Consider the following 26,921-nt stretch of genomic DNA (forward strand, 5'->3'; position numbering starts at 1 on the left):
CCCGTTTCTCTCACTGTTCATTGGTGGAGCCGTCGTGCGTCACTACTTGCGCAGAGACTTGTTCTCGTTCGCCTGGTCTACAGTTAGCTGGTACACGGTATAGATCGTACCTTTCCTTGAAACTTCTAAGCGTCACGTAAGCATAATTTTGTTGGAAATCCAAACTAAATACGAAATTAAAGCACTTCCTACAAGGACAAGATAAGATTCTCAGACGAAACATTTAAAAATACATAAAAATCGTGAAAATTTTAAAAATTGAACAATTGCGTTTAAGCAAAAGAATAATTACTTGTACCGTTACAGGAAGAAGAATGATAATTATCCATGCATTCCTCCTGTAACTCTACTTCCAGGTCTTACATGATGCTCCTATAATTGTGCTTTATTTGGGGATTAATATGTGAAACATCCTTGTTAGGTGAGATTCTTGTGGAGACGGAAATCTTAAGAACAATCCTTGAGTTGCAACGATTTATTGCTTTTTAAGTATTCTTGCCAAGGTTTGCCTTACCTGCGGTATATAAACCTTTGGAATGTGGTGCTGCTTTGCACTTCCGGTATTATTCGTGTCTCACACACTTACGTGCTCGGAATACACCATGAAGGTAGGTGCATGTGTGGGGTATCCATACAGGATATGTGGGAATCAGTTAAACCTCTTAATAGCTACGTACATGTGTGCAGTTCTGCTTAATACTTTCGTCGGTTACAAGTTCACGTTTAGTGCAAGGGAGTATCATGGTTGGTTGATTTGATGTTGTAAGTCAACTTTATGTACAGTAAGGCTAATCGGGACTGGACTTACAGTTTAAAGTGGGATCCGAACCACTATGTGCCTCCACGGGGTATCGAACTCGGGACATAATAATCACGTTAAACTCAGGTAATTATTATTAGTTTTGAAGTTCGTGTTAAATTCAGAGAAAATAAATTCAGGTAATTATTATTAGTTTGGAAGTTCATGTCAAGTGCAGCAGACCGAAGCTCTAGTAATTATGATGAGTGCTGAAGCTATGTTAACTATTTAAACATTCAGACTTGGGAGATTATTATAAGTTCCCGCCGAACTGACGTGATTATTATGTTTTCACAAACTCAGGTAATTATTATAAGTTTTAAAGTTTGTGTTAAATTCAGAGAACATAACCTCGGGTAATTATTATAAGTTTTAAAGTTTGTGTTAAATTCAGAGAACATAACCTCGGGTAATTATTATAAGTTTTAAAGTTTGTGTCAAATTCAGAGAACATAACCTCGGGTAATTATTATAAGTTTTAAAGTTTGTGTTAAATTCAGAGAACATAACCTCGGGTAATTATTATAAGTTTTAAAGTTTGTGTCAAATTCAGAGAACATAACCTCGGGTAATTATTATAAGTTTTAAAGTTTGTGTTAAATTCAGAGAACATAACCTCGGGTAATTATTATAAGTTTTAAAGTTTGTGTCAAATTCAGAGAACATAACCTCGGGTAATTATTATAAGTTTTAAAGTTTGTGTTAAATTCAGAGAACATAACCTCGGGTAATTATTATAAGTTTTAAAGTTTGTGTCAAATTCAGAGAACATAACCTCGGGTAATTATTATAAGTTTTAAAGTTTGTGTTAAATTCAGAGAACATAACCTCGGGTAATTATTATAAGTTTTAAAGTTTGTGTCAAATTCAGAGAACATAACCTCGGGTAATTATTATAAGTTTTAAAGTTTGTGTTAAATTCAGAGAACATAACCTCGGGTAATTATTATAAGTTTTAAAGTTTGTGTCAAATTCAGAGAACATAACCTCGGGTAATTATTATAAGTTTTAAAGTTTGTGTTCAATTCAGAGAACATAACTTCGGGTAATTATTGTAAGTTTTAAAGTTTGTGTCAAATTCAGAGAACATAAACTCGGGTAATTATTATGGCTTTAAAGGCTTATATTAAGTTTTCAGGACTCAATCTCAGATGAATATTATGCTTTGAAGCTAATAGACAAAAGCTCTGTTATTATTATACTACTAGACTTTTGACTAATTGCGAGGATGAGTGATGATATGATGAAACTGATGAAGGGACGCTCACAAAGACACCCATGCCACGGCCTGGATTCGAATCCGGCACCCCTGTCGTCGTAGTGTGGTTCACTGCTTGTTATTTTGTTTCTTATGGTAGTACTTAAATTCTGAGAATGACAACTGTGTATGATGTAGTGCAGCGTATACTACTTAACATGTTATCATTCTTAATTGCTTGCGTGTAGCTATTCTATGCAGGGTTGTGAAAGGTCCCATAAATTCTAATGGGTTCTATTGGGTTTCGCTGCTGGACCGAAATTTTCTCTCGCACAATTTAAATTCGGTCCAATTTGCGTATTGTTTCATTGGAAAAAGGTTCCTGGACCGAATTTAAATTGATCCACAAAAAAATGTTCCTGGACCGAATTGAAATACTTTACAGATAAAAAGGTTCTTTATGGTCCAGAACCCGTTTACGCTTGCTGATTTTCTCTCCTGGACCGGAATTGAATTCATTTAAAATTCCTGGGCCTTAACAACCCTGAAATTGATAAGGCATATTTTGACATATTTTACCAATTTCGCGTTTTTACAACACATTTCTTCAATTTTCTCGTAATAAGACATATTTCTGTAAGGAAAAGTAAAGTGCTCCCCTGTGCATAGCACCACGCCGTGAAGGCGTATAGGGGTTTGATTTGGTTTGATTTGGTGTTTTAAGTCCACTTTATGCACAGTAAGGCTAATCGGGACTGGACCTACAGTTTAAAGTGGAATCCGAACCACTATGTGCCTCCACCGGGTATCGAACCCGGGACCCCTTGATTACAAGGCGACGACGCTACCACTGCGCCATCGGGGAGGCCCTAAGGCGTATAGGGGGTGCGGGGGGGGTAACGCCCCACACTTTCTTGATCCGGTCGTGAGTGGGGGTGATGTGATCAGCACCACGCCCCTGACCGCCTTTACCCCCCAGGGTTTCCCCCAGGTACCCATGTTATTCGACGCTGGGGCCGCTTCCATCGTTAGAAAAGTTCCCGGATTTGAACCGGCCTGGGATCGAACCCGGGACATTTAGCATGATAGTCAGACGCGTTACCGACATATTTCTGTATAGTTTCGTAATTGTCTTGCATATAATCGGTTATTTTATAATTTTGTCGTCGTACCTTTAGCGCAACGGATAGTTTATATTATCGATGGCAGGATAAGAAAATTACAGATGAAGAAATTACAGTAAAACCTCGTTAATCCGGACCCCGATAAACCGGACCGCTTAATCCGTACAGGAAGAGGTAAAGAAAAGCAGAATGCAAGGTTTTAAATGTGGCTAGAAGTCAAGAAGAGAACTTCCCAAAGAAAGGGCAGTCAACCACTGATTAAATTCTGTTTCACGCAGACTTTGTGCTGTATAGTGTATTTAGGCCTATGCCCTTTAAATACACCATAATACACGTGTTTTGTTGCTATAAACGGAGTTTTAATGTATTTTCTAGGTTCTTTGAGGTTATTTCAGTTAATCCGGACTTTCGTTAAACCGGTCAACTTATCCCCCCATTAGTCCGGATTAACGAGGTTTTACTGTAATATCAGATGCCGTTTTTCCTGCCCAACTAATACAGAACAATAATACCCCATTTTTATTTACCGGCGACAATTGATAGCTGTGCTAACATTATTGAGGGAAAAAGGTCTCCGTCATAGTTGTGTGGGAACGAGAATTTCTGGGTGGGAGTAAGCAAGTTTCAAGTTTTCTAATTTATTTACATTTTTTTCGCTTCTCACAAATGTAAGATTAACATTCGGTACATTACAGCCCCTACTATATCGGCAATCGAGTACGGGAGTTTCAAGATCACTTGTTGCTTGAGCCAGGCACGTATCAGTGTGTAGCAGTGCGAGTGAATAGATAGCCTCCTGTAAAGGAATCTGTTACGGTAAGAAATTCGAAAGTAACGTATCGTACCCAAAGTAAAATACGAAGGTATTGGGTAAGAAGGGACAAACATTCTCTGTCATTCTTAGCATAGCAGGAAATAGAGAAAGGAATAAGTAATGAGGCAAAGGTTAGGTTATTGACTTGAGAGGCGTATGTGGAATGAGCGTTGGAATCGTGAGGGAGCGAGGACGGTTGGCGAGGGTACGAGAGAGAACGGAAGTGGTGGATGAACAGAGTGAATTCTGACTGAGAGGTCAGATATGTGACAATTGAGAGGATAAGTGTGGAAATAACCTTCATCTAGATAAATCCATATCGGTTCAGACATGGAGAGTACAAAACCCACATCTAACTTAAGTTAATTCTATTGCCATTCCTTTAAATGCAACCTCTTGCATATATCACATTTAAGCCAAGCGAGTGATTACCATCTGAAAGATGAATGATGAATAACTACACTACCCAATAAAATCTCAAGCTCTCTAGTTCGATTCCAACGCAGTATTAGCATTGCGTTACGGTAGTGTTGTGCATATTTTTGGCTTTACTGGGAATATTTCTGCATTTTTATGACATAATTACATACATATCTTACAGTTTTATAGGACATAATGTCCCGGCCCCAATTTATTACATATACCACATAAACACGTGTTACTAAATTGCCCGATCTATATATTTTACCTTTTGTATCGTACTTATCATTAACTAAAATATACCGTAAGGATTGAGCTACATTTGTTGAATGCTTTGCATCGTACTTATCATTAACTAAAATATACCGTAAGGATTGAGCTACATTTGTTGAATGCTTTGCATCGTACTTATCATTAACTAAAATATACCGTAAGGATTGAGCTACATTTGTTGAATGCTTTGCATCGTACTTATCATTAACTAAAATATACCGTAAGGATTGAGCTACATTTGTTGAATGCTTTGCCTTAATATATTACCACACCACGCGGGAGTGGTTAGCACAGCGCGCTACGACGCCAGGGGTCCCGGGTTCGAATCCCGGCCTGGACATTGATGTTTGTGAGTGTCCATTCATCAATTTCATCACTCATCCCCATCTTTGCGTTAGCCAAAAGGTGGCACAAAAAGCGAAGTAAAATAAAGCAAATCAATCAATCAATTTATCACACCATCTTCCCCACCTTGTTGGGAGTTTGTTGCTCTACTTTCGTCAGTTGCGTATTTAGGTCAAGTTCACGTTGTTCACTTGCAGGTTTTGTATGGTGCTTCCTGTTCTCAGCCGACAAACACGTTCTACAATTGATGCTGAAAGATAAGCATAGTTCTTCGGTGTAGCTCACATGTTCATGGACAAGGTCAAAGGATTTGTGTCCAGTATCATGGAAGCACTTTCGCTGCATAGCTATCTGGCTGTTGTACCGTGCGTCAGGCTTAGGCCATCTGACTATGTTGCACAGCTGCGTGATAATTGATAAGTAGGTAGCGGAAGTTGATGACCTAAAAAATATAGGTAGCTATATGACCTAGAATGTCCTAAAAAATGGGAAAAAATTACGTACAGAATGCAAAACATTACCATCAAATTTGTTAGTTTCAGGTTAAAAATTGAAATAAAACGGAAATTAAACAAAATTCAATATTGCTTTAAAAAAATGCACCAAATGATACCACATGCACATTCAATTAAAATATGCAACGAGGATTTCCAATGGAAACAACCGAATAATTTTAAAACAATTTTATGAAAAAGTCATAGATGAATGAATGAATTGGTGTAAAATGCGTTAATTTCCCACATCTTTGCCTGGTGATGTAGTGTGGTGTGTTTATGTCGCACTGTAAAGAAAAATAAATCCTGCGAGATACATATATAGGCCTATGTTCACCTTGGTGAAAAGACTCCAGAATATTACCAAAATGAAAGAAGTGACAAAATATGACGAAACAATACACCGAATATTGCGAAAATCGGGGAAAATGACCTAAAACCTGAAAATTGGCAAAAAAATGCAAAAAAAAAAAGCACTTTAAAATTACCTTTTTTGGGTTCTAGACGAAGTGTAATATTGTGTATATTTAATGGGCATCGTGTCCGAGATGTCAGAAAAAAAAAAAATAACATTTCATCAACTTCCGCTCCCTACTGATAAGCAACTCTCTGACCTGACCTTGGCACGAGAAGTAGCTAGGTAGCTAACGATCACAATTGTATTGCGAATGTTCTTGGTAGCGAAAAGAATACGGCCACAAAAAAACTTTTTCGCTATCGCTCGTTTAGCTGTGAGGAATTGTCTATCAGCGCTACAGCAACGAGATCAGTTCCACACATGTTGAACATCGACATCAAAAATCAGACGAAGTCAGGCTGGCACGATATGTCAGCGTTACTCGTTTCGAGTCCTGGTCCAACCTGCATTTTTCACTTAAATTTCCAAACGATGTCCTTGATTGCCATTAACGTCGGTACAAACACTGTTAGTAGCATAATGCACAAAGTGATAGCTCTGAACTTGCAATGATATTGGAAAGATCATTAACACTTAGCAATAATTGTTATATTCTACGAAAATTGCTATTTTGTTATTACAGGGACAGAAACAATGAAATATATATACCCGAAAGATATAGATTTAAGGAATCGAAAACTTTTTGGACTCAATTCTCTTAAAATGTGGAAAGAATTAATTTGATCCAATTTCATATTCGTAATTGTATTTAAAAGTATTATCAATACCTCAACACCTTTATAAGTTATCCTGGTTCGCCTCCAGGGACAGGCAATGAGAGAAATTAGAATTCGGTGTATTTGCAAAAATTTCGAAAAACTGAAATATTCCCGACAGCGCCACCTATGAATTATTTGTATCGTTGTCTCGTTGCATATATACGGATAAATTAGTAACATCGTAAATGCCTAATGCAATATATCCCCCTCCATATGAGACAATTTATACTTTATAAATTAATTTATTCTAAATTATTTCTGGAAGGCAGGAAATGTAAAAGACACTGCAGGAATTCCGATTCGTGTTGCCACGCTACGTCATATAATAGTATTCGCAAAAGCATAATGTGCCTTATGAACCTACCTTGCATGTGCAACCTTGGTTTAAGTGAAATTATATTCTACTTTCAATCATCAAAGTAGGGTTATGCATGTAGAATTATTGAAACTCTTCAATACGATTAAATCTTGTGAAAACCTATTACTACAGTCGAAATAGTGTTCAGAATATTTAATAAATATGAAAAATATGCTTCCATCGTCTGTATTTAGATAGAGTAATCGGGACTGGATTTGAATTTTACAATCACTCCACAGGGCATGGAACCCGGGACACATTGATTACGAAACAGTAGCGTTGGCCACTACGGTACTGTTGTTCATTAATTATCCTTAACGTTTATTTTTTTATTTTATTTTTATCTAGATTTTGTTTCTGGCTGCTCTGGTGCTATGCGCCATCACTGCAATCGTATTTGCACAGAAGGAAGAAACCTTGAAGACTTCTAACACCTTTGGACTTGGCTATGGATATTATGGTTTTCCATTTGGTATTGGTATGTGTGCTACTACTATTTACACCATGCAGAAACTTTTTTAGTTATTAAGTACTCAAACAAGCATTGTTTGGCGCCAAAAGCGTCTCATTACTGAAAATATGAAGCTAGGTTTCAATCTTGTTAACAGATGGCACCACAATCTAGAAATCTCTATCTGAAAACAATCTCAATTGGTTTTCTGGAACTATACGCTGTTTTTCAAGAAACAATTCTGTAAATATTCTTTCTCTTGAAACTTTAATAGTGTTACTCAGAAAGATAAATTTTGGATCCATATTGACATTTTTAAAAACTTTCTTATGGAGTCATTAGTCTAATATAATCTAAAGCTGAAAAAGGTTTATAGTATATTGCAGCATTATGAATACTTTTCCATGTCTTCTATGTGCCACCCTTTTAGAATTACGCATTCAATTTGATAAAGATAATTGCACGTAACATAGTTGCTTATTAATTTTTATGTATATTATGATACTTATGTGATACTTATCAATAATTTATGTAGCTTTATTCTAAAATAACTACCAGAATGTACCCAATGAGCGTCACATACTTACATTTAAAAAAGCCGTTCTCCGGAAATATTAGCTACTCAGTTCTAGTTCTACGAAATAACCGATGCATTCAAACACGCGATAGTTTGATTTGATTACCACATTATTTGTATATCTCGCTTGACTGCACTAGTTTGGACTGAACGATCTACAGTTCTAACATTCCGTGGTGGAGCCTTTGAGAGGTCACTTTTAAGGAACTGTTGAAATTTAATCTATTTTCGTGATTCATTTAACCGACTCGTTCGAGAGAATCGGTTCATTTGATTCTTTTGAATAAATCGCTCAAAGGTTTAAAAAATCGTGTAATTCGTTAAGACGACCCGTTGAAATGAATCTTTTCATATGATTCGGTTGGATGCGTTGTTCAATTTATTCATATAATTCGATTGCATGATTATTTTGAATGAGTTGTTCATGTGAACGAACGGTTCAAAATATTCGATTCATATGATTCCTTTGAACGAGTCATTGAAAGGGATCAGTAGATTTGTATCATTCATCTGAATGAGTCTTCCAGCAGAATCGATTCGCATATCTCCTTGAAATGACTCGTGGGAAAGAATCGATTCATATGAATTAATCAGTGGAAAGAAAGTCATAGTTTGAGAGGTTTTATAGACTTGATATTCTCTTTCCTATTTATTTGTTTTATTTATTAATTACAGCACATCCTGGATTTATTGGCTACGGAGCATACGGCCCAATTCCATATCATTTTGGCTACGGGCCCTTTGGATTTTATGGCTAAATATATTACCTTGGAAATTGTAACATAAGATGAATGTACATATTGTAGCCATTTTGGAAAGAATAAAGACATAATAACACTTATAATTGTATTTCACAGCATATTCACACAACATAATTACTGCACTATATTGAATGAATTTACTTCCAATTGTGTACATTCTTTACAGAGGTTTTAATTTGTCCATTGTTGGATGACGTGGTGGTTTCATCCATAATATGGAAATCCGCCGTGGAATCCATAGTGGAAACCTGAGTGGTATGGCCAGTATCCACCATAAGGATAGCCTATAGAGAAATTAATATGTATTTTTATTATTAATGTATTACATGAAACAAATAAATACTAAGCTAGGAAAATAATACATGCAATGGCAGTCATATTTCCATGACGTCATTTAAAATGATTAACACAGAAATCACTGCTAGAAAATAACAGTGATTCTCAAGTATTAATCGGGGTCTAAGGGGGTGTTCCTTTCACTGTACACCCAGTTGTCGACCTCACTTCCACGTAATACACCCTGGACTGTATTTAGCAGACTAGCGAGGCTCTGGCGCCTGGACCTACGGCCAGTATAATCCTTATAGGACTGTGTGTGTGTGTGTGTGTGTGTGTGTGTGTGTGTGTGTGTGTGTGTGTGTGTGTGTCTCCTGTGTTTTATCGTTGTTTGTGCTGAGTGCCCCATTACAGCCTCAGATTTTAACTGAAGTCATAATATTTTATTCTTACAGTTGTGTTATTAGTAATATTTTAAACAAGCAGGAGCGTATATTCCAGGCTAGCTAGGCTATCTGCGAAGCGTGAAGCCTACAAAGTAAAATACTGAAGAGACATCTCTTAGAAACTGTGTGAATTAAGCTGATTTGAAAAAGAAGATAATGGCGATTCTGAAGTTGGCACCCTGAATTCTTAAGAGTTGGCAACCTGAATTCTTAAGAGTTGGCAACCTGAATTCTTAGGAGTTGGCAACCTGAATTGTTAGAAGTTGGCAACCTAAATTCTTAGGAGTTGGCTACCTGAATTCTTAGAAGTTGGCAACCTGAATTCTTAGAAGTTGGCAACCTGAATTCTTAGAAGTTGGCAACCTGAATTCTTAGAAGTTGGCTACCTGAATTCTTAGAAGTTGGCTACCTGAATTCTTAGAAGTTGGCAACCTGAATTCTTAGAAGTTTGCAAACTGACTGCCGTTGGGATGGCAACGTGGCTTCCTTGAAGACGTGAAGAATGAATCCAGTCTTCTCCCTTCCTCCATAGCCTAGGACCAGGTGTCATTTGAGATAGCCCAGGTCTTAGACTAAGCATACGCCACTGTAAACAAGGTGAGGACTGGACCCCGTGAACGATGCAAAATAGCCTCAGTGCTGACGCACCCAAATTTTTTAATTTGAGTTTTTGCTCTAAGCGCAGATAGGATAATCGGGACTGGACCTACAGTTTAAAGTGGGATCTGAACCACTATGTGCCTCCATTAGGAATCGAACCTGGGATCGCTTGATTACAAGGCGACGACGTTACCACTACGCTATCGGGACCCCCAGCAATCACAGTATAACCTGCAAATCATAGTTTTCCTCGTCACTAGCCTGTTAATCTTTCCTTTAAACGAATTACACTTGGTGAAAACAATTTTAAAAAACTTAGAGGTGACAGATAATATCTGCTTATACAAAGTGTGCCACACTTTTTAAGGTTGAGTATTTGATGAATTTGCCACTTTATGTGAACAGGAGTGTACACCGAACTAAACAAGGTAAATAAGTTTAACTCACCTCCATACCCATAGCCGAAAGGTACACCATAATATCCCAGCCCATAACCTAACCCATATGAGCTTTGGGTTTTCAAATCTTGGCTTCTTTCGGCATATCTTTCGCCTCTGACTGGGGCAGCAAGAATTAGATCGATGAAAGCACCAATCAGGAGACAGAGAAGAGCCTGAAATTGTAATTTATTTAGAGTTAGTAACTGTAAATTACACATGGTAATGGAATATGTGTCATTCATAATGTTGATGTTAAAGTAACAATCATAACAGCAATTTAATCACCGTGATTTATCAATCACAGTGACAACTGTCATTCAATCCTTTCCCTTGCACAACTCTGATTAGCTGTTGTTTCTCTTTTAACATATTAGACATTAAATTTATCAAGATCACTGACTAGATTGCCTAATTCATGCCTACAATAACTGTTTAAATTATTTGAAAATGTAAGAAAACTCTACTGTTCTCATGATTAAAATGTTACATTTTTATCTTAAGTAGCTGCAACAGATTGAAAAACACTAGATTAACTTACATCACAATTGAATGACTGGTATTACAAAACCTAAGTTAGTTTCAATTAGCCTATTGAATGAAAAGGATACATTTCTAACAAACATAATTTCTCGCTTGTGCTAAATTTGATTATTCTCGTTGCATTATTTCTTTAAACTGATTGTGACATAACTGGTGCTTAGCAGTGACAGATTATTTTGACAATGTCCGCCTCTTTTAAAACTTACTTCATGTGTATCGTCAGGCCATAAAAATGTTCATATATGTATGAGAAGTCACTTGTGGAAGGATAACGTAAGCAAATGCAACTTAAAGAAATGAAACACATTTTTAAAAATAATAATGTGCGCAAAGAGTCTTGAAAGTAAATGATATTAACAATTAACAACTACATGTGAAAAACCAGTGAGTTACAAAAACAGCAAGTGAAGGAGTAAGTATAATTGTGTCAAAAAAGTTACTTGATATTATTCAGTTAATATTTCGTTTACAGTGTGTTATAAGCTTCAATAGAAGTCACGACGTCTCTAAACTTTACATTTATTGATTTTTCTTCATTCAATCTTCTCTGCCAATTCGGATTTTTCACAACAACCTCCAGGCTTTGCGATGTTGCGCCTTAAGCTTCATGTCAGTGTACGATTTACTTAATTTAATATCATCTATTATCCCATAACTTCTTCCTCCCGGATCATTTTCCCGTTAACTAGTTCTTTCCAGTGCGTCTTTTAGCAGGCCAGTGATACAGACAATTTATTTTTCTTATCTTGATCACTTCCAACATTGCTCTTCTTTGACTAACTCTTTCAAATAGCTTAATTTCTGAATTGTCGGCCCATAGCTCCTTCCTAAAGCTTCTAGTCGCTTTTCCTCACCTAACATGAAAACTTGTAGCCTTCCAAACAACAAATATCACTGATTTTAAATTAATAACACTAATTTAATACTAAACCTGAGAATTGAGTTACGATATCAACTTGGAGACAAGTTACCTTCCCCACACGAAAATTCCTCAAGATGGATCGTAGCTATATTATACACAAACATACCGAGCGATCCATTGAAGTGTAGACCGCCGCGTCAGTGTTTGCGCTATCGGCAAGCGAGGCACTCGCGGCCGTATGTCGGCACTGTATACTGTCCGTGAAATCAAAGGCGCAAGTTTCCGTAACTAGTTTAAAGAGTGGTTTATGCAACTTTTACACCCGGGTATCTTGTTTCAAATCGCCTTTGAACTTCACGTGCCGATTGAGTTAGCACACATGAATCATAAATAAATACACGCTATCTAGCAGAAAACATTTGCTGAGCCATAACTCACATTGCGGTTGAATACACTAGCAAAAGCACAGTAACAAGCACCCTATTACTTCACAGTGTCGTGTCTACTTTCAGAACCTCTGTAAAAACCGGTTTCTAGCCCCCCTCGCAAACTTACGTTAGTGGGTGTCTTAGTAATAAAGGTGTATCAGAGATGTGTGCGCATCGAAGGCGACTAGCTTGAACACCTCCATTTATTAATCTGGTAAGTATAGCACTTTTAAAAAATAATTACGGAAACTGTTGTGCGCTTGCTTCATGGACACTCTACGATGCCGACAAACGACCGCTAGTGCCTCGCTTTCCGAAAGCGCAAACTGACGCATCGGTCTACACTTCAATGGATCGCTCTTTATATATTTATGTCAATCTTACCCCCAATATTCACTGCGAAAATATCACAAAACGAAACTACACGTCGTACTTAGAATCGTAAGATACTCCTGGAAACAAAAATATAATTAAGATTAATATTTAAAGTAGTGAACACAATGAGCACATACCTGTTTCAGAGCCATATTGTGCTCAACGTATCCAAACGGTTGTTTGAAATCTTCGAAATCTTAAGTTAGGTGCTGTACCTGAACGTCAATATATATACGAATCTCAGAATACATGGAAAACTCTCCCCTTGCACAATTTTTGTCAAACCCTGACCTATAAACAGATATCTGTGTTCAACTACCATGAACTTAGTTTTCGATCTTCGAAACTGTATGCAAAAGGTTTTAAACAATCATTCATTATTCCCCACGTATTGTTTTTCGGTACGTGAATGCAATATCCAAGGATTCTTGAGAACACGCCCAGTTTTAGTTTGAAATTGTGAAGTAACTTCTCTTCTTTCTTCCAAATCACTGACAGTAAGATTGTAAACCGTAAAGGCACGACCATGTTGAAAGCTCTTATTTTCCCCAAACAGGACAGTTTCGTAGTTGTTGCGAAATCCCGCGAGGAGGCGTTGCAGTCGCTTCTTGGAATTATGAATTTAAAATTACAGTTCTGAAGTATAATGTGACAGGCATCTTCTGTAACGGTCTGTGGATCCGTGTGTATCGGCCTTGCCTAATAATAGTGTTTCCCAACCTACAGCACTCATATCGTGGACAACATGTCACTTTCTCGGAGGAATTAAACGTGAAAATTGAAAGACCAGTTCGAGCTTTGTTTACGGTTGGTAAACTTTGGTGAAACTAACTTAATGCAGAAAAGACATAACAAGTTTTAATTTTGCAAATTTGGTTATATTTTATATGATTCCTGCTACAACTGTTTTAACCTTCCGTCACTCGCGCTGTTGTAAATAGTACAACAATGTATAATTTTTAATAGTAAAATGAAAAGCGTGGTCACCAACAATGGATGCCACCAAGGTATTCTTTTGTTGTTCCTTCCGCATATTTACTGCTAAATATGTGGTTTTGTTAGTCACTCGTTTAGTTGCAACAGAAGAATGAAGCAGTGAATGTGTCTCTGTTGTACTTTTTACAACGCGTGAGTACTCTTGTATTCTTTTTTCAATTCCATCCCCAAGACTAAATTGCTTGAGATACAATGTCGAAACGAATCAGAAAAGAGGAGGACCTATTACGGGTACTTCAGGAAGTGTTAAATGAAGAGGAGGGCGTCAGTAACCTTGACCTTGGTGAAAGTGATGGTGACCTAAGTGATGAAAATATCGAATACAGTGACCATTACGGTGACACAGAGTCAGATTTGACAGAAGATAATGTAGATCATGAGAGAGAGGAAGGTACAGAGGAAACAGATTTTTACACAGGAAAAGACAATACTACAAAATGGAGATAACATGATATTTCGAAATCCTCAAAAACTAAGAGAAAGAACATTGTGAAAATCTTCCCTGGGCCAAGAATATTGTTGAAGAAATTGAGGCGTTCATGAAAAATTTTTTTAGAGTTCTTAGTGTATATTTTGTTTCACATTTTTATTTTATTCAATGATTACTAGTATTCATGATTGATAGAATTAGTGCAAAAACATTAATAAATATTAAGAAAATAAAAAAAACTACTTTATTGAAGAATTACAATTGTATAACTGAAAATAGTGAGTGTTGTAAAAAATACAACGCGCGAGTTCTCATGTGACAGAAATAAGCGCGAGTGCCGACATTGCCATTGGCTGGTAGCTTTTTGAGGTGTGATAATAATCTGTGGTGATTAGGTTAGGCTTGTGGGTTTTGGTTCTCTAAGGAGAAGAATACGACGAAAAATGGTTGTAGCAGCAATACCGACCTATTTTATGCCATTCAAAAGTCGAAAGCATAAGCAGAAATGTAAAACATAAACACATCAGAAGTGTGGGATATTCACACTATAATAACCAAATGTAATTTCTGAATTACATTGCATTATATTACATTTTCAATATAATACGATTTAATTTACTATACAATATACGTATACTATTGCACGAGACAATAAGACTCGTTTTCTTCTTTTTTTATTGTCATTCAAATTATTTCCAACCACATTGTGGCTTAACTTTCTCATGAACCAATATGATGTCAGGGCTAATTCGAAAAGATGTCCATTATATGCAGTGAGGGGGTGCCCCCCCGGAAAATTTCAGTAACCTGACAGAGCATTCGGACGATAGTTGTGAAATTTGCAACCATGTTCACTTTGCTTTTTTCATTCACTTTTAATTAACGTACTGTTTCTCCGTTTTTCGCAATAATAAGCAATGTTGAAAGTGAAATGTATTTATTTTAAGTTCTGTGAACAGATTTACACCTTTATACAACACCGTGTATTTTACATATATGCATAAAACTATTTTACAGGGTAAGGTTAACTACTTAGAAGGGGCTTATAATAATATACATTCAATACATAAGTCAGAAATTTACAAAAAGATAAATAAAAGTTCTTAAAATAGCTTACATTATTGTCGAATTCCATTTCTATACATCTGCACTGATACATTGTTAACCTTGTAATTATAGACTACATATTGCGTTTTTCTAGTATACTTTACAAATTTAGTTGCAAATTATCGTTCTGCATCCATTTGCTTATGTAATTTAAATCCTTCTGTAACAAATAACAATCATTAATAGAATTTATTCCTTTATAGTTTCAGTTTTCTTCGTAATTAAAAGTAAAAAATGAACGATTTTAAATGAAAAAATAAATTTTCATTTCATTGAAACTCAACAATGGAGACGTGTAGAGCTGCAGGGATGGCGTAATGTGAGCTTCTATTGTTGTAAGAAATTTCAGCTTCTTGAAGCTATTGTAACGGTTAGTCAGTAGTTTGTTGAGGAATAGTAGTAACGTGCTTGTGCTTCGAAATTTACACATAATTTAAGTACGTGTTAGAGATAAGGGGTAAATTAAAAATATTAGTATTGTTTTTATTGGTATCCATCATAATTTGTTGCCAATGACATACCCCCTCCCCGGGAAGTTAGATTCTCCCTCCCCTCCGGAGAAAAGTGGTTTGATTAAACACTGATTAAGTGTCACTGAACTGAAGCCCTTTTTTTAAAAAATCACCCACGTTGGGCGCTTAAAGACACGCCCTTGCAAAAAAATTCAGTTTAAGATCATTCAGAAGACAAAACCTCTTCATTAAGATTGTAGTTGTAACGGAGTGCAACATAGTAACAATTACTGCACTTTAAAAACAATGTACTGAATCTTCGAACTATGACCTGTTAGCTTTACATAATGATGTTTGTAAAGAGCTTGGATCAGATACTCCTAAAATTGAAGCGAGTGCTATCAGAAAATCTTTGAAGTGTTCAAAAACATTAAATGAATAAATAACTTTCGCTACCACCATCTACCGACGTCAAGGTTGAATACTTTTTATTTTTCAACTGAAGTAAATTAAAAGCATTTTTGTGTGATGTATTTTTTTCCAGGAGTTAGTTTAGTGCGTTCACTTGGAACTACCTATTCTCTACATTTACATTGAACGTATGAGGAGTACCCAGGGCAGACCCAGTGTCGACGCCAGAGGGGCGATCCCTCTTACCCCTCCCCCAAGCAAGTAAGAAAAACTGTTGATAAAATGCTCCTTTAGCACAAATATGCACTTATATGGCAGTTATATGTAACTCTTAGAAAATATTTCCGGGTACCTTCCCCCTCTCCCCCTCCACGGCTGCCTCCTCACTCACGTTTTTCTGACACCTTTACTGGGTTCAAGATGGGTGCTTGGCCTATAATTAAAACGGTTTAAGAGATCTAGGTTTCAAGTTAATATACGTATGTTCTAAATTATGTACTTCTATACACCGCTATCAGTTTATTGTTATCTCTGTTGTTTCATGGGGAGAATAAAATGGCAAAAAATGTAATATACAAAATGTAAAATAATGTATTAAAGCCGTTCCCTGTGTTTCCAAGGGCGCTATTGCTCGCGACTAGATCACAGAAAACACAATGCCTTGCTGGGGTTTGAACTCGGAACCCTTGGCGCGCTGTGCCAACCACTCCACACAGCTATTAAACTTTCGTATGTTAAAGTGTTATGTCCTAGCTATTATTTCGATTACAAACATACACAAGCCATGGCACATCTCAACCAGATTCTACAAAATTGTTCAGATGATTTCATGAGTCCTGAAAAAATTGAAGATCTTACTTAATCTCCTATAGACTCGATCAGTTCTTAGTTCGATACTCGGAGGAGGCACATTGAACAGTGGACCGGATCTCACTGCAGGTCAAGTCCCGGTTAGCCTATCTGTGCATACAGAACTTTTAATTTAAAATTCAAATCCTATAAGCTCGTTATAAACAATTATTAAACATTTAATTAAAGCCTGACACGGATCCCGAGTTGCTCAACCTAGGGCCAGCTCTAGGGGGTATAACGGGTATCGTTATACGAGTCATATTATATTCAACTGTATTCATGTTTTTTCTCTATATTATTGATAATGATTATTGAAAATTAACCACGGCTGTTGCTGCGCGCATGCTTATATTCTTGAGGACTCACAGAGCAAAATATTTATATCTGTTGGCAACATTGTGCAGCGCGATACGAGTAACAGATCTTTTGAACGGTTCATTGGTAATAACTGATCTTGATTTCCGAACGGGATCCAGCAAGAAAATGCTTCTTTCTTTAATGTGATTTGGCGAGTTTGTGAAAAACAAAGATTAAACCATGGGTTTTAATCATTCTCGGATATACGTTGGATATGAAAGCAGTTCTGCACTGGGAATTGGACTTGTTGCCGGAAATCGCAGGTTGGAATCTGAACGTGAGGAACGGGTCGCGGAAGAGCGATTCAGGAGTTCGGGGAGAAAATATGGTAGACGCAGTAGTGAGCTGTTTTGATGCTGCAGATATCAAGGGACATCGGTCCATTTATAGGCGATCCATCCAAATTGAAGGATGCCTATGACCCACAAAGGATAAGATTACCTGTTTCACGAGAAATTTGTGAGCGCAAGTGAAGGTGTGAGCGGATATGTGAATTTTATTTTCGCTCAATATTCACAAATTGAAGGACCCGGATGCATTGTAAGTAGGAATCCTTTTCGGCTCGGGTACCCTTTTCTACACCCTCGATTTTTCGCACATTTCACATATTATCGTTACGAAAATTAGTTCTTCATAACATACGATATTTCTAAATAGCGCGGAAAGTAATTTTTTAAGATCTACGTGCTATAAAACTTACGTTTTTCAATATTTACATTCCTTATGTAACGTCGAAACGGTTTTGCAGCGATTTGATCATGGCGAATCTTGGATTCATGTCACAGGCGCAGGTCTGAACATTTTCTTCTTCTTCTTATGTTTGACTTCTGCAATGGGATAATTTGCATTTTTTTCTTCTTATGAATGACTTGTGCAATGGGATAATTTGTGATTTCAATATATTATTTATGTAATTTATTGGCGGTTGAGACATGGCAATTCTTTTGTGCGACTAAAGACATTGGAATTTATTAGTGTGACATTGAATTAAGAGAAAAGGACTAAATATGAGATTGACAGACGTTCAACGAATGAAGGACATAGAGGACTTTGTTCGACGAGACATACGGGACATTGTAATTGACTTACAGGGAGATGGTCTGCTGGCTGCTTCGAGGAAATGTGCACGGTGTTCCAGAAGATATCGTAGGAATGTGTTTATGAGATTAAGGTACGGCACAGGTGATTCTGAGTTGGCTTGGTGGCGTTGTCCAAAGTGTAGGTTTGATCGTTCCGTGACATCGGGAACATTCTTCGAGAATATGAAGTTGCCTTGGCGCGACATATTCTCGTTGATGTTTCTTTGGTGTTGCGGGAGTAGTGTTCGTTTGGCATGTGATATTTGTGGTTTGCGGAAGAAGAACGTTATTCAGTTTTACCGGTATCTGCGAGATATTTGTTCCTGGAAGATACTTCAGTCAGACGACAGCTTAGGTGGTGTGGGCTCTGTTGTACAGATGGATGAGAGTGTGTTTTGCAGGAGGAAGTACAACAGAGGAAGGGTAGTTCCGGAACGGTGGGTTTTCGGCATGTACGATTGCAACGCAGAAAGGGGCTTGCTTCTGCTTGTTGACGATCGTACATCCGAAACCCTCGTTCCGTTGATCGAGAAGCATGTTCTTCCAGGAACGGAAATCTGGTCAGATGAATGGGCGTCTTACAAATGTATTTCACGTCTTGGTGGTGTTTCCCCTTACATTCACAAGACTGTGAAACATAAGGCGCACTTCGTTGATCCGGTAACAGGAGTTTGCACTAACAGGATTGAGGGATATTGGTCTGTTGCGAAAAGGCATATGAGGAAAAGGAATGTTATGTGGTCCCACTTTTTGGAGGAATATCTGGATGAGTTCATGTGGTTTGACAGGTATGGAAAACAGCGACGAGACACGATGAGGAATATCATTCAACATATTGTTGAACGGTATCCTCAGCGTGTGTAAATACGTTATCTTGTGGAACATCGTGCACATTTCTTTTCGGCAACTGTAGGCCGTTTTCTGAATGACTTGTGGGCTGGGATAATTTGCGACTTCTTATTTTTATCATGGAACGACGGGGTAGGGCAATATTCTGTGGAAAAGGACAAAAAAGACGACTTATTGCATACGACTGACTGCACTTAACGACTTTTAGTTTCAACTTCCACCTGAAATGCCTGGCCTTGGGGAAAAGAGGTAAGTTAACTTCTCAGCTTTACTTTCAGCATTAAATTTGGCTAATTTTTGTTTCTTCATGAGTCAATGCGACAAAAGTGAGAAATAGTGTTCGGGGCAGGTGACACCGGCTAATTTTTAATGCCTTGGTAAATGTGCGATAACGCACGGAAACCTTTCACTCGTAGCCCCAAAAACCATCCACGGATAGCCCCACAAACCATTCACACATAGTTAGGTTAGGCCTGTTAGGTTAGGTTCCATAAGCACTCAATTCACCCCTAAATTCATCGAAAAAAGAAAGCGCGGCGAACATAGTTAAAAATACGTCCGAACTATTGCAAACGACAAAATCGCCACTTCAAACGGCTGTAGAGTCGTAAATACTTCTTTCCGCGCTCCAATGTTTTTTTATTCAGAAATAGGATCACATAACCTTCATAATGAAAGAAAAAAAATTCAAAATTCGAGGGTGTAGAATAGGGTACCCGACCCTCCTTTTCTATCTAAGTGCTTACGGATAAACTCAAATCCAACTTGGAATACATGAAACTCATCGGCATTATACGTGATTTAAGCTAGCTTTCGTGTGCGTATATTATGGCCATAATACGGAACTTAAAACGTCGTTAATTTGCGCGCGAAGCACATGCTAAGGGTAGCCATCTTGACGAGGAAATCTCTCGCTGCCTAAGACTGTGTAAATATTAATTATTGTATATAATTTTAATTTATTGTGCTCAATTCATTCATTATTTTCTGTGATATTTGTCAAAATTTACCTCATATCGAATGAGAGATTTTGTAACGTATGTTTACGTCTGTTAGCTGTCAATAATTTTGGCTGCTAAAACTTACATAGACAAATTTCGTTGTTGGTTTTCATACGTTGAAATGGTATAAAATTGTATTCGTCAGCAACGTCAAAATGATCTAAATGATAATTTTTCAAATTATTTCACACGTAATAATTGACGGTGTCAATGAGCATGGTGTGATCGATTTTAAGGAAAAAGACCACGGTCACATCAGTTGATATTCACGTATTAATACGCCATTGTCTGGCATGTTGGTAAGGTGCAAAATGTTGCTTGCACAAAATGTTGTGTTATGTGTTCGTCGTAATTCAAAATAAAATCCAGCAGATCTTATTTCTGCAATTGTTTTAGTTAATAAATGCTCATAAATCAACTCTCTAGTGTGAATATTATTAATTTACAGATTTCAATTCATGTAAGATAACCATGTGCATACTAATGTCAGTGATCTCTTACAGGTGGGGGGTTCACTTCTTACTGGTCACTCGTGCATGAATAATAACTCAATAAATTGTTACTTACTTTTACCTTAGCGTATTCGTTATCGGGAAAGAATTTAAATTAAGTTCATCTTTCGGGTGCGTCAATAAGTCAACGGAGATGGGCTCATTTTAATATACAGGGTGGACATGTGACAGCGGAATTTAGTATAAAGCATAAGTTCATTTCTGCTGCGGTTTTAAACTTCTTGAGGTCAATAATGGTGAACATAAACTTTTAGGGTAATTTTGGTCAAGATTCTTTAGTTTGTTTAAGCTTAATGGTTGTAATTCTTTAACACGGCTACCAGCGTTACCGATGAGATGGGTGGGGTCACGTGTGAGAATTAGGTGTGATTTCAGTGTTTTGTAATTGAGATGTCATCTAAATGGTTCACATTAACTTAGTATACCTACCCACCAGGCATTGACATTCTGATTGGGAGTTCTCACCTCTCAGGGTTCGTCACATTAAGATTATGAGACGTCAGTGTTAAAAGTTTTATAGGCATTAAGCAAATTTTTATTTTAAATTTTTGGCAAAAAAAAAAAAAAAAAAAAATGGGAACTGAAAACGAACCTGTGACGTTGGAATCGCTGCTCGCGTTCATCAAGCAGAGTGATGAAAGGAATGATCAACGGTTCCAAGCGTCAAAAGCAAGTATTGAGTTGCTGAAGTCAGAATTAAATGACAGTAACCAATTGCTGAAGTCAGAATTAAATGACAGTAACCAATTGCTGAAGTCAGAATTAAATGACAGTAACCAATTGCTGAAGTCAGAATTAAATGACAGTTACCAATTGCTGAAGTCAGAATTAAATAACAGTAACCAATTGCTGAAGTCAGAATTGGATGACAGTAACAAATTGCTGAAGTCTGAACTTACCGCTCACACTAGTATGTTGGTGGGGAAACTTCAGTCAGACCTCAGTGATACCAGCAAATGTATCTTAGACTTGCAACAAGATGTGGTCAAAACAAATGAGGGTCTTCATGATCTCACTTTGACAGTCTCTCAATACAGATTAGAATGCATGAGTAGAGCTGAAGGGTTAGATAGGAAGTGTGATGAATTGGCACGTAGGTTGAATTCGGAAGTACAGGGTGTTCATGAAACTTGTGAACATTCGAATGATGCTGTTACTTCTCTTACGGTTACAGATTGCTTGTGTATTTCACGTTTGGTCAAATATGACTACTGCACTGGCACTCGGACTTCCTGGTCAGAAAGGGGTGCACAGTGTGCCAGCGAACTTAACCAGAACGTAGCGTTAGTACAAAAACATTATGAGGGAAATGATGGAAAACATATTGTAGGCAAGGAGGGTGCTCTTGGGGCGTCAGGTAACAGGGATGAGCCTTTCTCTGTCGGCTTCCACAGGGATGTTATTTCTATCCCAAAACCGAACTTGCAAGTTTCTCCATCAGGTATTTGTTCCGAAGAATGTTGTTCTCTGGGTTCGTCTTCGTGGGGTAAGCTTGTTCGCACGGTGCAAAGTGATACAGGGTGTTCAGAAAGCAAATTGAATCTTCGTCACACACCCACTGATACAAAATCTGCTCAGAATAACTCTGTATTGTCTGAAACTGGTAATTATTTACCTGAAATGTCCTTAGATCAAGATCATTCGGTACTCATTGTAGTCAAACCAATATCTGATTATTCACCGCAGACTGTTGTGGGGAATTATGTAGTCGAACTCAGAAGTTGCAGTTGGTGTGGTCCAAGGCATGTTCCCATGGGCAAAAGAAAGGCCAGTATGATATTTGTCGTTTCTTCGATGAGATTAAGAACTGGTTATTCAGTCAGGTCCAGGAGGCGCATCAGAGTTAAAATGAAATCACCAGGGGAAACTCAGGTCAAGAAAACTTCTGGAGTCAGTCGAACAGTTGTGGGAGGGAGAGTGCCCTTACATCCTAGCCATATTAAGAAAAGAAAAACAAAGAAGTGTCCTCGGAAACATATCAGAACAAAAGTTTGGGGGGAAACTTCTAGTATTTGTCTTCTTTGGGCATTGTCTCTTTTGTACAGAGTACGACTGGTTTGGCATCGTACTCATGTCAGAAGAAAATCTCATGAAATGCGATTGGGAGAGTATGATTGCTCAAAGATGAAACCTAGTGAGGTCATCGGAGCTATCATCACTCTTTGATTAGTTGTAGTAAGTTTGCTTTGTACAAATGTAAATATTGCACGTAATATATTTTAAATGAGCAAATATTATAATTTATGTATCTTTGGGGTGCTTAGAAAGAAATTTTGAGTATAAATATTTTTTTTTTAAATATTAATTTGGTTTTGATACGTAATTTCATTGGGGATCTTGTGTCAAACTAATACTCAGGATTAGGAATCTTAAGGACAATTAAGTGCAGGAATTCTGAGGATAGAAGCTTATGTAGAGTTATGGTATTTCACCATCATTTAGAAGCAAGTGACTTCTCTATAAGCCTTAGATTCGATTTCGTTTCCATGACGTGGGTAGCTTCATTTCAAATATGTTGCTAAATGTGCATACTACGTAGTATCGTCGTGAAATTTTAGTACGAACCTATTGAAGCAAAAATTGAGAATTCGGGCGTTCTGAAGGAACGTAGGGGAACATCAGGGACACTAGTTGTCGTATTTGTTCATCCTCTTAAAGATGTCTCCACGCATAGGTTATGTGAGAACGGAAGAATGTCGAGAGGACGTTTGCCGCATAATGATGGTTTGATCCTGACACGAGTCCGTCTTGGAGCTTCTGTAATAGAATGTGTCTCTCAATAACGATTACAGGGTTATAATAAAGGTTAACTGTTATAGTCAATATTCAATAGATACGAACATACTTTATCTAAAATTTGGGATAGCAACGTGAAGTTATGAGTCCTACGGAAACTTACTTTTGATTCGCTCATGACTAGTTTCGTGGTTTATTTGTGGTGTAAATACGTAACTAACGATAATAATGATGAAACATTAGGTGACAGAATTTATTCGCCGCGTACTTACGGGGCTGATGTCATCAGCTGTTTGTTGTTGCTTCTGTCTATCAGATAATTATTCTTGCACGTATTCAGTTAAGGTTGCTGAGTTTGTCCGAACATGGATACATATCTGTGAAAAAACATTTTCCTGACTATTTGGCAGATCAAGCTCTCAAATATTATAGAAACTCTTTAAACACTTATCTTGTGTAAAATTAAAACTTTAACGTTATTTTTGCCTTCGTTTAAACATGCCAAGAAGATTGACTGACATTCCGCTTGTGAACGAAGGTGATAATATCACTTGGGAGGGCAAATTGGTCATGGCAAATCTAACCAGTTTCAATAAAAGGCAAGAAAGGTTAAAAAAGCTTAATGTAAACGAGGCAACTCATCCAAAGGTTAAAGTAGGAAATTTGGTTTTCATTAAAAATCAAAATTCTGGCGGTGTGAGAGATAAGGTAATAAAGAAATATTGTGAACTCTTTGTTGGGCCCTATCTTTGCATCAAAAATAGTGGTAATTCCACACTGGCATTGATTGATTGTGTTACAGGGGAAAGATATGATAATCAATCAATAGAAAATTGTAAATTATGGAAATGTTCCTTGGACAAATTGAAGTATTGGGTAGAGTACATGCAAGACGGGAATTTTACAGGGGTTCAGGAAATATTGATGAACCTGAAAAGTACCTGGGAGCAAGGAGATTCCTTGGTCAGGGATTTGAAGGGAAATGAAGATTAGAGGGTAAGGGTAGGATATTCTTGTTGCCAAGTGAGATAGTGCCTGCGGCGGGCAATGTTGCCAAGTTGGTACAATTTCGCGGCGGGTTTGAACATGAAGTTAATTCCTATTGTTCCTCCCCTCTAGATCATTTTCATACGGTAGTTCAAGTCGGTGGTTTGCTTTTGTGCACAGACTTGGGTCAAGTTAGGAATGGAGGTGATCTGATAGGAGAGATCGTGCTGAGTTCAAGGTAGAGTTCACTTCACTGATCGTAAGGGGCGTAAGTTGAAAATAAATTTTGGGGCTTGGTGAGAAACGCAATTAGATTTGCACAAAGGTGTGGGCATCGAGTAGGATGTCAAGTCTATCGTCAAGCTTGTACAAAGTTAATATATTTTTTTTTGTTGAAGGTTTCTTTGATGTCAAAGCAGTTGATGTGGTGGTTATTGTGATTGGATGGTTCAAATTAGCGTTTGCCAGAGGTGGTCTGTTTAAACTAGTGGGCCATACTTTTTGTAGGGACTGCGTGCCATCGTGAGATTTAATTTGCAAATCAGCACCAGTTGAGGTGCACTAATGTTGAGTGACCAGTGCGATTTGAACTTCGCACATATTGTAAAGATTCTATAATCAAAAGTTGATATATATGTAAATATTTTGATATTGAGTGATGATTGCTAATATTGTAAATGTAGTGTAATACTAATCTTGTTATGGTGTGTAAATTTGTGTTTGAGTGTACCTTCATGTTGGATGTTGTAAGGAATAAGAAATTGTGTGTTAATTGGGTTCAGCCTCTTGTTGGGCGCCAATTATAACGGGTATCGTTATACGAGTCATATTATATTCAACTGTATTCATGTTTTTTCTCTATATTATTGATAATGATTATTGAAAATTAACCACGGCTGTTGCTGCGCGCATGCTTATATTCTTGAGGACTCACAGAGCAAAATATTTATATCTGTTGGCAACATTGTGCAGCGCGATACGAGTAACAGATCTTTTGAACGGTTCATTGGTAATAACTGATCTTGATTTCCGAACGGGATCCAGCAAGAAAATGCTTCTTTCTTTAATGTGATTTGGCGAGTTTGTGAAAAACAAAGATTAAACCATGTGTTTTAATCATTCTCGGATATACGTTGGATATGAAAGCAGTTCTGCACTGGGAATTGGACTTGTTGCCGGAAATCGCAGGTTGGAATCTGAACGTGAGGAACGGGTCGCGGAAGAGCGATTCAGGAGTTCGGGGAGAAAATATGGTAGACGCAGTAGTGAGCTGTTTTGATGCTGCAGATATCAAGGGACATCGGTCCATTTATAGGCGATCCATCCAAATTGAAGGATGCCTATGACCCACAAAGGATAAGATTACCTGTTTCACGAGAAATTTGTGAGCGCAAGTGAAGGTGTGAGCGGATATGTGAATTTTATTTTCGCTCAATATTCACAAATTGAAGGACCCGGATGCATTGTAAGTAGGAATCCTTTTCTATCTAAGTGCTTACGGATAAACTCAAATCCAACTTGGAATACATGAAACTCATCGGCATTATACGTGATTTAAGCTAGCTTTCGTGTGCGTATATTATGGCCATAATACGGAACTTAAAACGTCGTTAATTTGCGCGCGAAGCACATGCTAAGGGTAGCCATCTTGACGAGGAAATCTCTCGCTGCCTAAGACTGTGTAAATATTAATTATTGTATATAATTTTAATTTATTGTGCTCAATTCATTCATTATTTTCTGTGATATTTGTCAAAATTTACCTCATATCGAATGAGAGATTTTGTAACGTATGTTTACGTCTGTTAGCTGTCAATAATTTTGGCTGCTAAAACTTACATAGACAAATTTCGTTGTTGGTTTTCATACGTTGAAATGGTATAAAATTGTATTCGTCAGCAACGTCAAAATGATCTAAATGATAATTTTTCAAATTATTTCACACGTAATAATTGACGGTGTCAATGAGCATGGTGTGATCGATTTTAAGGAAAAAGACCACGGTCACATCAGTTGATATTCACGTATTAATACGCCATTGTCTGGCATGTTGGTAAGGTGCAAAATGTTGCTTGCACAAAATGTTGTGTTATGTGTTCGTCGTAATTCAAAATAAAATCCAGCAGATCTTATTTCTGCAATTGTTTTAGTTAATAAATGCTCATAAATCAACTCTCTAGTGTGAATATTATTAATTTACAGATTTCAATTCATGTAAGATAACCATGTGCATACTAATGTCAGTGATCTCTTACAGGTGGGGGGTTCACTTCTTACTGGTCACTCGTGCATGAATAATAACTCAATAAATTGTTACTTACTTTTACCTTAGCATATTCGTTATCGGGAAAGAATTTAAATTAAGTTCATCTTTCGGGTGCGTCAATAAGTCAAC

At 37.3% G+C, this 26,921-nt stretch overlaps 1 protein-coding gene and 2 long non-coding RNA genes across 3 annotated transcripts; 2 read left to right on the forward strand and 1 right to left on the reverse strand.

The window, feature by feature from the left end:
* The first annotated feature begins 536 nt into the window (after positions 1 to 536).
* On the forward strand, positions 537 to 8,849 carry LOC145997060 (uncharacterized). Its single transcript, XR_014442860.1, has 3 exons — positions 537 to 608; positions 7,350 to 7,479; positions 8,705 to 8,849. It is a non-coding gene; the product is annotated as an uncharacterized LOC145997060 (long non-coding RNA).
* Positions 8,691 to 12,979, reverse strand: LOC145997061 (uncharacterized). The gene is made up of 3 exons (XR_014442861.1): positions 12,895 to 12,979; positions 10,560 to 10,725; positions 8,691 to 9,074 (listed from the first exon to the last, which is right to left on the reverse strand). It is a non-coding gene; the product is annotated as an uncharacterized LOC145997061 (long non-coding RNA).
* Positions 12,980 to 18,369: 5,390 nt separating this feature from the next.
* Positions 18,370 to 19,305, forward strand: LOC145996827 (uncharacterized). The gene has a single exon (XM_083133359.1). It carries the CDS (start codon positions 18,370 to 18,372, stop codon positions 19,303 to 19,305), a length of 936 nt encoding a protein of 311 aa, XP_082989485.1.
* The last annotated feature ends 7,616 nt before the right edge of the window (positions 19,306 to 26,921 follow it).

This window comes from Lepisma saccharinum, chromosome 13 (genome assembly GCF_977018435.1).
Source record: "Lepisma saccharinum chromosome 13, izLepSacc3.1, whole genome shotgun sequence".
NCBI classification, from domain to species: Eukaryota; Metazoa; Arthropoda; class Insecta; order Zygentoma; family Lepismatidae; genus Lepisma; species Lepisma saccharinum.

What these genes read in the sequence shown, in the direction of transcription:
- LOC145996827 (XM_083133359.1), top strand. Translation starts at nt 18,370, where the DNA reads ATGAGATTGACAGACGTTCAACGAATGAAGGACATAGAGGACTTTGTT.